The sequence below is a fragment of the Talpa europaea genome (assembly GCF_964194135.1).
Source record: "Talpa europaea genome assembly, chromosome: 2".
Taxonomy (NCBI): Eukaryota; Metazoa; Chordata; class Mammalia; order Eulipotyphla; family Talpidae; genus Talpa; species Talpa europaea.
In genome coordinates, this window is record NC_140068.1 from 12,700,797 (window position 1) to 12,714,670 (window position 13,874).

Sequence of the window (13,874 nt, forward strand, 5' to 3'; positions counted from 1 at the left end):
AAATACCATTATTGACATTTTTTCTTCCTTTTCCACGCTATGCCTTCTGGTTGCCCCCCAAATGCCCCATTTCATACATCTCCAAACCTCAGAAAGTCTAAAGCCAGGTGGGACTGCAGCTATTAGCTGGTCTTTTCCTTGAAGCAATGAGACTTAGTCAGCAAAGCAGATCCATTTTTAAAAGTTGAAATTAAAAACCCGAATGCAACATGTATGCCACCTTAAATACTTTATAAATCTCCTCTCTCTCTCTCTCTCTCTCTCTCTCTCTCTCTCTCTCTCTCTCTCTCATTGCCCACTTTCTTTCAAATACATAGGGTTATCTTATGATCTTATCCAGCAGGCAAACTATAGAATCATGGCTCACAAACTTTAGCCTACATCAAAATCACCTGGAGGATTTGATAAAACACAGATTGCTGGACCCACTCCTGACTCTTTGATTCAATAGGTCTGCGATGAAACCTGAGAATCTGCATTTGTGGCAAGTTCCCAGATGCAGAAGCTGCAGGTTCACAGGCCACACACTGAGTACTACTAATCTAGACAAAGAACAATTGCTAAAGAAAGATCAGGGAGCTAAGATGCAAATTCACATCACCTCCAGTGTGTGGGAGTCTAGTTCCCTGACATTCGAGCAGCATGCTGGGAAATAATACAAGGAGGTGGAGTGTGAGCAGACCAGCTGCTTGAGTGATCTCTTTTCTGCTGGCCCTCAAAATACTGAGTAAAATTATCAAGAAAAAGAAAGTGAAATCATGGAATAAATACGATCATTTCTAGCCATTCAGCTCTTATGATTCCAACTTGCATTCTGGCTCCATTTCTATTTCATCTGTAAAACTGCTCAGAGTACTAGGCATGGGCACCTGAGTAGAGAGATTTGGGTTCAAATCCTGCCTTCCTGTAGTGTGCACTTCAGCAAGGCAGAGATATGAAAAAAAAAAATGGGAACAATCAAACCTACTTAATAGTATCACTCTATGAATACAATTCCACCCTGCTCCTGCATTGCCCAGCACACACATATAAATGTTGGCTTTTTATCATGAATGGCTATATCTTTTGACTCTCCTAAAAGAACATTCAATATGTTAAATATCATACTACCTGTTTGATCAAATGGGTAAAGTCATTACTTCAAGAAATCTCTATCAAGCAGCTACCATGAGTCAGATGTATAATATCACACAATTAGATACAAAATGGTACCCTGTTCACTATAAATATTTTGATTTGGAAGTTTTTGGCTTCCTGGAAACTTATAGTTAAAGAATACTTGCCTCCAAAATTGGCTAATGAGGGAAATTGAGAGGATGTGTTTACTAAGTAGCCACAAATTTCGTTTTGACAGACACTAAAATAACAGAAAGGAGGAAGCGAGGGGAACACATTCTGCAGACACCAGGGCCTATATTATAAAGGATATACTTAGGGCACCCTAAACACCAGAGACTCACTTTTTGTGCATATCATTATATTTATGAAACAAAACAACAGGGAATAAACTTGGCCAAGGGTACCCTATTTTCAGGTCATAATGATGTCATTCTTTAACCCACTGGGTCAGACGGAAACTAAATGAACTTGAGAATAAGACGCATCTTCAATTTTTCAGTTGTTCCTCGAGTCCTGGGTAGATGCTGTGAACTCACCCTCCTACCCACTAAGTTCCCATATTGATCAAACCTCAATTTTGAAATACAGAATAAAAGCACCAACTTCTGGGTAGCAGAAGCAGAAGCAGCCAAAATGTATTTGGCTGAATTTCCAAAAAGGTTCTTGTCTTTATCTTCAGTAGTGCCTTTGCTCCTTCCTCCTTCAGTCTTTCTTGTTCCCCAGAAGGGTCTCATTACCCCACTCTAGGAGCTGGGGCGGAGGTCTGAGCAACAGCTAGCGCAGCCCCAAGTATTACCAAAGAAAAAACCGAGGCCCATGAAGTCTGAGCACCCTGCCCAAAGTCTAGTGTTTTTAGGATGCTAGGAAGGATGTTTAAGTTCCCCACACACTGCATTTTCCCTGCACAATTGCCCTCCATATTTTACTTAACGGGAACGTCTACAAAGAATTCATTATTAGATTTTATAAAAAGACCCCCGAGCTCCAAAAACTTCCCAATGCCAGTCAACAGTGGTCACTGGTGGCAAAAATGTGTCACTAGCAGGTGTCTGTGAGCCTCTGAATCCAAAGCAGGGAACTCAGGGAAAGAAGCACTTGATACACTTGATACCCAACAAAAGGGCATCTTAGCCCAAATCCTTCCTGACATCAGATGCTAAAGATTATACTCTAGAAATGTACTTGGGCAATATTTTCCTTTAATCTTCCCTAAAACACCTTACAAGCCCATAGTTCCTTCCAAGGTTCCTACTGAAATCGAAGTGTAACTTAAAACCTGAGCTTCTCCGCGTAGCAAAAGTATCATCTGCGCTTACATTTCAAGCTGTTCTAACACAGTGGTCACTTTTCCTGAAGTGGCTTCTTTCCTTCGAAAACGGTCTGCTCTCTAGACCTGGGGCTTTCCGGACCCGGGACGCACGTGGGTGGGTAAGGGCGGCAGCCTCCGAATCCTGCAGCCCATTTCAGTTCCAACGCTTCCGTGGCTCCCTAAGGTATCGCCCTCTCGCCTGGCAGATGCTGGGTGTTTGGCGGGTGGCTGAGGTTTAGCGCCTGGGACGTTTGCAAGAAACTGGACCCTCCCCAACTCTCCGCTCGCCCCCGCAAGACTTCTTCTGGCCACAAACCTGAGAAATTGCACCCTTCCTTGGCCGCGCGCGCGAGCCAGCATCGCACCCGGGACCAAGCCCTGCGCTCGCCCAGCCGGGGCACCCGGGCTCCCCGCGCGCGGACCGCGGGACCACGGGTCACGCCCTCTCCGGCGCGCGGCTCCTTTCTCTCTCGGCCCCACCTCTCCCTTACCTCCGCTAAGGACAGGCGATCACTGCTAATAAACGATCACAACACCCCCCTCCCCCAAAAAAAGTTCTGGTTTGACACATTCACCAATCGGGATCGTCGAGTCAAACAAGCGACGCTGCTGCTCGCGCCCCGGGACAGCTCCAGACCCCGGGCGCAGCCGTCTCCCGCGCCCCACTCGCGCGGCGGGGTGGGCAGGCGCTGTCAAAGGACCAGCCAACTCGGGGGGCAGGGTGGACCCCGACCGCAGCCCCTGGGCCCCCTGGGCGAGCCGACAGGAGGGGGATTTGTGGGGCCACATGGGCAGGGCGCGCGGCGGAGGGGCGCCACACGCCCGGGAGCGCTGGGCAGGACAGGACCGTGGCGACCACCGGCGCCCTGAGGGGGCTGTCCCTTCCCCGCACCGCCAGGCCTGAACACCCAACACTCGTGCACACCCACAGCAAACACACACGCGTGCGTTCCGCCCAGGTGGGGAGGCGGAGCGGGGAAGCAGGCAGCGCCGTCCCGGGGCACCTGGCCCGCGCCCCCAGCCGGTCCCCGCCGCGGGGCCGACCCACCGCCTCGCGGGGTGCAGCCGGCGCCCGCGGCCGCAGCGCGGATGCGCGCGGGGCTCACCTGGGGCGCCTCGGGGCGGCGGCGCGCGGCGGGAGCCACCGCAGACCCGCGCCGCGCCCGGGGATCCCCGGCACAACTTCGCGCCGCCCGCGCCCCTCGGTGCTTACCCAAATACTGCCGCAGGTCGAGCAGGAAGCGCGGGGGTCCCCCGCCGAGCTGGTAGAAGAGCGAGCCCAGGCAGAACACCAGCAGGGTGGCCATGCAGAAGCCGTAGTCCCGCAGGGAGAAGCGCAGGAGCGGCAGCAGGGACACCCGGCGCCGCCAGCCGCCCGGGCCCGGGGGGGCGCCCCCCAGAGGGGCCCCATGGGGCCAGGGATCCGCGCCGCCGCCGGGATGCTGCTGCTTCTTCTTCATCGCCCGCCCCGCCGCCGCGCGCAGCCTGCCCGGCCCGGGAGGGGGTCGCCCATCCGCCTGCGGGGAGCAGAGCCCGGCCGGCCGGCGGCTCCCGGGCCGGGCCGCGCCGAGGGCAGCGCGGTGGGGGCGGGGAGGGGCCGAAGTTGCCGGGCTCAGGAGACTTTCCTCGGCATGGTCCCCGCCGCCGCGGCCCGAGCGGCCGAGGTGCCCGCCCCGGCCCGGGGGCGCCCCCCGCGCCCCGCCCGCGCGCGCCCCCGCGCCCCGCGCCCCGCCGCGCCTCAGGCTCGCTCGCGGCCGCCGGGGCTCGCCTCCAGCGCCAGCGCGGACCCCCCGGCTTTGTGTCCGGCGGGCTCGGCGCGTTGTGTCCCGGCTCAGGCGCCTCGGAGAGCGGCAGGGAGGGACGGGAGGCGGACACAGCCCCTCGCTCCACCTCCCGGCGGGGCGCTCCTCGCCGCCCCTCCTGCCTCCGGCGCGCCGCGGCCTCTCTCCACCCCCGCCCCTCCCCGGCCCGCGCGGGGCTCCCGGCTCCTCTCGGTGTCACGTTACTGCCTCTGCCCGGGGAGGGGTGGGGGGCGGCGATTATTCGCAACGAGGAAGAAAGTTTCTGGGTGTTTTTTTTTCCTCCCCCTTTCTCTGCAATCTGGCCCCAGTGCCTGCGCCACCAGCGACCTCTGGGGGGCCGCGCCGGCTCCTCCCGCCAACAGTCACCGCAGGAAGCAGCTCGACTTCTTCTGCTTCTATATGTATTTTCGTTTCAGAAACGGGGGGCTCCTTCTCTGTCCGGAGCTGCTGCCCAAAGGCTGATGAAAGGTGCTTGGGTGTAGATTCAAAACTTGGCCGAGGTGGCAGAAGAGCAAGTGTTGGGAGTTTTAGCGAAACATGCCCCTTGGGGGAGAAGAACAGAAGGGGACGCTTTCTTCTTGTTTGCCCTCTCCCGAGAGCAGCTCGTCCACCTGGGCACTGGGGGTGGGACAGGGAAGGAGAGAGCCTCAAAGATGTCATCCCTCTGGCAGATGTGAATTCAGGAGAAGGAATCCTCACAAATTCACACCTAAGTCCCATATCATACATTCCCTTTTGATCTCTGCCTGCCTCCCATGGGAAACTTCTGGACCTGGAAGAGAACCTCCCCCAGGCAGAGAAGTACCTGGGATGCAGATCCGCTGGTGGGGGTGGGTGGTCCCAGAGAGGCCTGCTCTCTTCCCCAGCACTTTCCGTGACAATGATTTATTGCTAAATATAGAAACTGTAGCCCCTGAGACTTCAGTGACTCGCCCAAGGTCAAGAGCTACTTACTGGCAGTCTGATTGGGCTCACCCACATGTTTGACCCTGGAGCCCACTGCACTGACTAACACTGCAAGGAGCTGCTGTCTCCCTGCCAGAGCTCTGCTCCTGGTCCTTTGCATAGTGATGGGAGGATGAGCTGTAGAACTCACTTAGCCCCTGACCACCTTGAGACACAAAAGCCTCCGTTTGGGTTCCCTGGCTCCCTGCTCTCCCTGTACATTCCAGCAACTGACAAGCCAACAGAAGAAATAAGCGGAGCCAGGGACCTCTATAATTCTACGACTGTGTTCCTGGAAACCTTTCCAAAATGGGGTATCTGAAGAAGATTCCATGGAAAATTAGGTAATAGGATCCTGAGATCATGAGCTTACAATGTAAGAACAATGTTGTTTAACCATAATCCACACATCAGAACCTCTGGCTTGTGATCCCCGAGAACTGAGGAAAACACGTAGGTCATGAGCTGGAGAGAGTTGTCCATGAGGTGGGTGGCACCCGTCACCTCACACATACACACGCACACACACAGACGGGCGCGCACATAAATTCCACTTCCAGATTTTATGTCATCTTAGCTCACTTTCTAGGGGATAGGAGGCAGCGTGGAGGCCCCAAGAGAAAGGGAGCCCCTTTGTTCTGTCACAGAAAACCCTAAATAGAGTGTGATGTCTTCTTTCACATTTATTCCATGAATCAGAAATTTGGATTATTACACACATTTTAGAGATGTGACAGGCCCTCAGAGAATTAAGCCAATTAGTCATTGCCCATTAATGTGAATTACTTTAATCAGCACTCTGAATGGCCCTGAATAGTTTCTCAATTCATAATTTTTGAAGTTAATGAAGAGGGACCAGGAGGTAGGAGGAGCAAAGCAATTCTCAGTGCTTCAGAGACCACAGCGGGCACACTGGGCCTGTGCTCTGGATGTTTTTCATGGGATGTAAAACTATGTACTGGCTTCTCTGCAGGCTTACAAAACCCAGTCAGTTCTAGAATCTTCTCTCTCTCAAGCAAAATGTGTTGGGAATCCTCCCTGTTCCTTCCCCTACAGAAAGGGATCCCAGCAAGAGTGAGGTTATCCCAAGGATATGGAGCAGGAGAGAAGAAGCAAACATCTGAAAGAGGTAACTATGGGAATAAGAGTTCAAAAAAAAAAAAAAAAAACCAGAGAAAAAAGTCATAAGGTAAGTACAAGGGGTCAAGGCCAGCTTAGAATCAACAAGTTATGACATGAAGAAGCTTAGAGGGAAAAACAGGTCAGTTTTCATAAGGTTTTAATGGGCTTAGCCACCTAAGAAAACTTGCAGAAGGGAAAGAAATGTTGAAGATACAAAGAGGTTCCACATAGAAAGGAAGCTTTATATTTTCACCCAACAAAAACTTAGATGTTTGGGTAAAACTTTTTTTTTTTTTAACCCTTTAAATGTTCATCCCTTCCCCTCCAAAAAGCTTTCAATTTAAAATACTTATGCTAATGAATAGTATCTTTAGTCAAGTGAGTTAATCTAATTACGGGAGTTTGTGAACAACTTTATCAGTCTTATAACTGAATATATTTTATTTAGCACCTTGACCTCTTTAATGTCTTGCACTTCTTCACCCCTTCTCTCTGCAGTGATCTTTCATCTCTCTCATGTGAGCCACTCATTTTCAAAACCCCACTCTATGACCTTCATCACCTTCTATTCTTACACTTAGTGTCTTCTTTTATTTTTTTTTAAATAAATCAACAGATTCTTCTTTTTTTTTTTTTCCAAAGATTTATTTATTTATTTAGACAAGCACTGGATACAGTCAGAAGCACAGGAGGGTGAGAGAATTCACCAGAGCCAGAGCAGGGAGCAGAATAGGCAGAAGGACCGAAGTACACTGCTGAGGGGAGCAGCGGGCGGCAGGAGAGGTCTGTGCGCCATGTGGGACCCTCCTCCAGTGGCCAGGGAGCAGCCAGGGATCGAACCGCACTGCAGAGGCTGCGGGCAGCTTCGCAACCCAGCGCTCAACCGCTGCGCCACTGGGGAGGCCCACACTTAGTGTCTTTAGAGCCCAAACTCTGCCAATTTTTTCAGTCTTTTCAAGAGCCCTCTGTGTTATCCATCCCCATCTCGTGCGTTTACTATCTTTTTAATTCCAGTTTGGCTCCTGAACCTTCTCGCTGCTTCCTACCAGGGAGACACCCCCTTCATTCCCTGTTCCTTTTGTCTTTTATTGTCCAGCACTTTCCCAGAGACATTCAGTTCAATTCAACGGCCGCTTAATTGGGTTGCAGAAAGACAGCACTGAGATCTGGCTTGACTGGGTTGCAGAAAGACACAGCACTGAGATCTGGCTTCATGTTAAATTAGCACAAATTTCCTACAGAGGCTCACTGATTGCTGCCCAGAAATCCCACTCTAAAAAAACTATTTCACACTTCTCTCTCTCCAAACCTCCCCATCTTCACCTTCTATTTTCATTCCTTCATGATGAAAAGCTTGATGACCTGGCATCGTCTTTTTTGAGAAAATAGAAGCTGTAGGAAGGGAGTTCCATCTTTCCCCACCAATCTATCCCCCGCCCTCTGCCTGTTCCATTGTCTCCTTCTCTGCTCCAAGCAAGGTCAACTTGCCACTGCCCTGGCAAGGTGAGGTGAGGACTCTCAACCTCACCCAACGCCAGCCTCATCCACAGCCACACCCTCTCCCTCACCTTCTGCATCTTTGTAAAAATGACTCTATGAAAAGTCACTTAGGGCCCAAAGCAGAGGTCTTCCTTCATTTTCCTTCATTCCTCACTCCTGTATCTAAACCATCTGCAAATCTTCTAGGCTGTACCTCCAAAAAAATACCCAGAATCTCACGTCATTTGCTACCACTCTGGTCCAAACAGCCCCCTTCACTCCCTTAGATTACTGCATTGGTCTCCGATATCATTCCAGTTAGGTTTGGCCCTGTGTAACTAAGAACCCCAATAGTGGCTTCAACAAAACAGAAGTGTATTTCTCTCTCATTTCTCTCTCTCTTCAATCTGTTTTTGGAAAAAAAGCCCAAAAATAGTGCAGAGTTGGTGAGGCAACTCCGTTCTCTCATGAGGGCTGTATTAGGGGCTGCTTCTCCCCACTGTCACTTCCATTTCAAGATGCCACTGGCACTCCAGCCATAGGTTTACACCCCAGGCTGGCAACAGGAGGACTCCAAAGAGGAGAAAAGACTTGTTCCCAAAGGGGTGGGCTCTTTTTGAGGCCAGAATGTGGTCACATGACTATGTTCTGTGGCACAGGGAGAATGGAATACTTATTTTAGGCAGGCATGTCACTGCCATCAAAAATCAGGATTTTATTACCAAAATGAAAGGCCAACTGGGTATAAGGTGACACTCAACAGTCATTCCTCCTTCCTGCTCCAGGCTCTCACCCCGTATTCCACACTCCTCACAGCAGCCAGAATGCAATTCCTTTGCTCAACACTCGCCAGTAGCTCCCAACACACACAGAGTAAAAGGCAAAGACCTGCTGGGACCCCACTCAGGCCTGTGCAGCCTGGCCCTGTTGTTCTGTGACCTCATCTCTCTTTACCACTCTCCTCCCTACTCATCCCGCCCCGTCATGTTATGGGACAAACAAAAGTTGCTCCTCTGTCAGGGTTTTTAGAACTGTGGTCCCCTTTGCTTGGAAGCTTCTTTACCCAGATCTCCACATGACTTGCTGTTTGACCTCCTTCCTTCCTTTGCTCAATGTTACCTCATCAAAGGAACATCCCTCACTACCCCATATGTCTTGCACACTCGTAATGTTATTCCCTTGACCTTCTTGAATGTTCTCCACAGAACTAACCATCAGCTGAGATGTTATTTGTATTGTGTATCTTTCCTCATCAGAAAGGTGCCATGAAGGCCATGACTTATTCACTCTTCTATCCACAGCACCTAGATTAGTGTCGGCAAGTTGACAGCTCAGTAAACATTTGTTGAATGAAAAGGTTAGTTTTCAAGATGAAAGGTCTGAAGTTCAGTGGGTCAGACTCATTATTCCATGACTAGCCTGTTGGGAGTGAAAAGCGAGGGAGGTCTGAAGAAGATCTGCATCCTGTTAGAACATTCAAATGATCATTCAAATTGATAGCAACAGCTAAGCTATGTTAGAACAGTTACTGTGTTGCTAGCACACATTAAAAACATACTTACTGAGAAAAAAAGATGGAATGAGTAAGTGAAGCCTACACCACCTCCATGACCCCTCCCCTAATTAGCCGTGATTGTAAAAGTCTCGTGAAACCATAAAAGGAATATGAATCCATTGGGTTTGCCCTGTGTGTTGCCATTCACCTTTGCAGAAGTGCCGCTTATCTTCAGGGCTGCTGCTCATTTCAGAATTGAATATTTCAGTCTCGTGGAAAACCAAGGTCTTTGTACATTGCTCTTGGGAGACCCTCTTCTTTTACTGTTCTGTTGAAAGTCAGGCTGTTACAGGAACATTTTTGAGTCAGAATGCCCAGATTGCTATAATAGTATATCACAAGCCTGCTCTGTTTCTCTGCCTTGGAACTGAGCATTCAAATGAGAGAATAAGGTTTTAATAACAAGATGAAAACATTGCTGGTTTCCAGTCTTGGGTCTCTGGTTCATCAAGTTTATAGGAATTGGTCTTAAGCTCCCTGTCCTCCTCAGTATACAACACTTTCTTCAGCACACAGTTATCCACACATGCATCCTCATTACCCTTTTTCCTATATTGAGAAAACAAGACATAAACACATAAACAAGCAAGAAAACAAATAAAGAATGAAAGCATTAAACAAAAGGGAGTTTTAAATCTCAGGTGTTTTGTAATAATAACAGCTAAGCTATGTTAGAACAGTTACTGTGTTGCTAGCAGATTCTAATCACTTTATATGAAGTAAGTCATTTAATCCTCACAACATCCTCATGCTGAAGGTAATACTATTTCCCCCATTTTTACAGATGAGAAAACAGGTAAGAATAATAATGGACATCAGCTATGGGGGACCTAGTCTGGGAGGGCTTCCTGGAAGAGGTGGTACATAAATAGGATTGCAGAATAAGTAGGATTAATAGATGTGCAATAGCCCAGAGAATGTTCCAAGTAACGAGAACTGGCTATTACCTGGTTTGGGGACAGTGGTAAGCCTGCTTGGAGAAGGTAGGCAGATTTATGAGAATCTGCCTCACTGCTAAGTCACAGTGAGCCAGCTAGAGCTTCATGCAGAGGTTTTCCCCTTTGTGCTAGTGTCCACAGGATCTCTTAGCTCTAAAGCGTTCATCAGAAACCCTTGATTCTATAATATTTTAATTAAGTGGACACTGCAGAGAAAATATTAATCCAGGAAAGGCGCAGAAGTCCAAAATGGCTTAGATTTTGCACTGACCCAAAAAGTTCCTGTTAAGTGCAGACAGGGTTCATTGTCCTACTCTCATGTGTAAGCAACAGTGTTGCAACTTGGTGCCATCTCCCCCCAGCACCCCCAGAAAGGGGAGAGCCCACAAAGTATTCTTCTACAGTAAGTTTTGTTAAAAGACTTTGTTTAGCCTACATTAAAAGCCTAAAATCTACCTTTGTTTATAATGAAAGAAAAAAGAAAAAGACTAAACATGGACTACCTGGCCTGAATAGATAAGAATAATATCCCTTTAACGGTGCACATTGTTGCTTGGATCATATTTTGAAATCTCTTGGCAGAACAGACTATTACACGAACTTCTACGAGACTGTTAGGTGGATTGCTTGGCTCTCTTATTTTCCCCATGCCCATAAGAGGTTCTAAACTGCATCCAGTTTTTTGCTTATCCTTTCTTATAAAAATTCTTGACTAGATGTTTAATCTCTGCTATTGTAATTTAAAATCAATATATTCCTCTCAATCATGCCAGAAATGTATACTTAGCACTATGATGCACCTCCCACTCTGCTCATCGCCACAAAGCAAAGCAGAAAAGTGTAAGACCAGCTGTTCAGCCTTCAAAATTTTGCAATCTTTTTTGCAAAAAGTTTGACAATAACACAAGCGCATTAAATGCTAAATTGTTACAACAGGTAAGTAGTAAAGTCATTCAAACCTTCAGAGAAATCCAATATTCAGTTCTTTTCCAGAAGGAATAACTTTATTTAAAAAATTGTCTTCCAAAGCTTTGCCTTTGAGTTGGAAATTTGAGATTTGAGCATTACTTAAAAGCAAACATGATGAATACAATGGGCAACTGAATGGGCGATTATCTTTGGTGGGAGGATGGTGTGAGTGAAGTCACGATTTCCATCTCCCGGTGTTGCCTTCACCTTGACTCTATAAGATTCAAATTGGTGGGGAGGAGGCCAGATGTCAGGGAGAGGAAAGGAAGGGCTCTGTGGGGTCGAAAACTGCCTGGGAAGGTGGGGTTTATGTGGGGCCTCTAAGGATCTTCTTTTTGTAACAGGGTGGTCCCCAGGAAAAGGGGAGTTTCCAGTCCCTCCACCCCCTCCAAGGGAGGGTGGAGCTGAGCAGAGAGGAGAGGAAGCTGGAGAAGAAAGGAAGAGGGACTGAGAGCAAGGAGGAGACCTGGAGGAGGCACATGGAGCAGAGAGATATGTGAAGAAGCTGCACTTGCCACTTGGTCTTGGACGATTGAAATGGATGTGGGTGAGAGACTTGTGGGGATGTTAACAATGGCAGCTTTTTTGGTTTTAAAGATTCATTTATTTATGCATACAAGAACTTGGGTATAGGCCAGAGGTGTGGGGGTGAGAGGATTCACCAGAGACAGAGTGGGGAACAGAACAGGCAGACTGACTGAAAAACACTGCTGAGGGGAGCAGCGGGCGAGACAGGAGAGGTCTGCTGAGCCATGTGTGTTGCTGCCTGGCTGGGGATTGAACTCGTGCTGGAGTGGCTGCAGACAGCTTCATAGGTTGTGTTTTAACCCCTTGCTCCCAACAATGGCAGCTTTTATCTTGATTTTGAATTTGCTCTTCTGTCCCAGACATGCTGGGCCCCTTCTGCCCCTTTCCTTGGGTCCCCACCTGGAGGTGTCTTAGGCTGTGGCAGGTTTTTGGGCCTCAGTGGCCCTGCTTTGAGCCAACCCTTTTCAGCTGGGCATTTACCCACTAGGGGAATGGTAAGTTCAGGTGCTTGATTTAAAGCTTTATTCTTTTTCTTGTCTTTGTTGCACACTCATTGCATTAAAGTTCCTTTCCATGAAAAGTCTTACAGCCTAGAGTATATTTTGTCTTGATGCGGCAGGTGGCAGAGCCTGTTTAGAGTAGGCAGTTTTGGCGGTTCTCCGTAGCCCCTTACCCTACCCGGTAACATTTCCAGTAACGAGTGGGATGATTCCTTTTAGATGAATTTCGTGTCAGGCGTTGGTCTTGATCTATTATGAAATGTGTTCGGTGCCTTTCATGCAGCTGAGCACAAATACGAATTCCAATATATTCATTTATCACAAGATTTTCTTATTGGCCTTTCATTAGATAGTGATTTGATGGACTCATCTGCTTCCTTAAAAGGCATGAAAACAAAGTAATAGGACATTGTTTTTTTAAATATCACTTTCAAATTGTGGATATTTGTTTAAATACCAATGCCTTTGCTTAAAATATAAACATGATGACACTTTCTTTATTTGCTGTAACTGATCACATCTTACTCCTACTACGGGTTGGAGATGCAGGAATAGATCCAGCTTAGCTTCTTCAGGTGACAGCAATCTTTGCCAGGTTACGTTTGCTATAGTCACTTGGTATGTAGTATTCAGTTAAGTTCAAGGTGCAAGCTCTCTGGCTATCCCCCCTCCTCTTTCCTGAGGCCAAGCTGACTCCTGGAGGGAACATGCCATGCTTCATAGAGAAAGAGGTGCTGCGGCCCAGTTTAGTGCTCACACTCTGCAGAGGCCTGGCTGACTTCAGCCACATGGGTCCTGAAGCTCTCTGTTCACTCCCTGCTCCTCACCGGTGTGGCCCCTCATTCAGGTCCACTGCTCAATCAGCTCTGTAGCAAGTGACCACCAGCTCTGCGTAAGTCCCTTCTGTGCCCCCACTACCTCTAAGGGGCCCCAGGAACTTTTTGGGGTCTTAGTTGACCTGCTTATCCTGCAGACTTAAGGGGCCAACTCAGGTGTTCTCTGCTTGGAATCCTTCCTCACCCACATCTGTCTTCCTTTGTGATACTAAGTGAATCCAGCTAGTCTCCAGGACACTAGCCCACTATTCTGAGAAGGCCCCTGCCTTAGAGCAGGTATATTTATTTGCTAGAACAAATACCATAGACTGCCTGGTTTAAACCACAGACTTATTTGCAACAGTTCTGGAGGCTGGGAAGTTTAAGGGATGGGCAGCAGCATATCCGGGTCTGAAGGAAGCTGGCTTCCTGGTTTGTGTCCTCTTATGGCAGAGAAGAGAAAGGAAGGGAGAAGAGGAGGGAAGGAGGGAGGAGAGAGATCTATTCTCCTTTTTCATGAGATTGACCTAATAAGCACCCAAAGGCTCCGCCATCCTATACGATCACACTGGGGTCTAGGCTTCCACACACAAGCAGCTCCAGGTTACCTGGTGGTTCCCAAACTTCCCTGGGGAGGGTGAGAAGCTGGCGTGGGCGGCAAAGACCTGCATATCTCACGGCAGCCTTTTCCCCCTCTCTGTCCTGCTCAACCCCTGCAAATCTGATGTGCTTCTTTTGTCCACACTGACAAAAGAGCTAAAGGGAAAGAAACGCGAAGGCCAAAAAAGCAATT

The 13,874-nt window shown here is 48.7% G+C and overlaps 1 protein-coding gene across 1 annotated transcript in view; it reads right to left on the reverse strand.

Moving 5' to 3' along the window:
* Positions 1–3,968, reverse strand: part of UST (uronyl 2-sulfotransferase) — a gene marked incomplete at its 3' end in the record, with an annotated part of 262,702 nt that extends 258,734 nt beyond the window's left edge. The window contains exon 1 of the mRNA XM_084228839.1: positions 3,642–3,968. Within this exon, the coding sequence (XP_084084965.1) occupies positions 3,642–3,888 (247 nt within the window). The 5' untranslated portion in view covers positions 3,889–3,968. The remainder of the gene's footprint in view (positions 1–3,641) is intronic.
* Between the last annotated feature and the right edge of the window lie 9,906 nt (positions 3,969–13,874).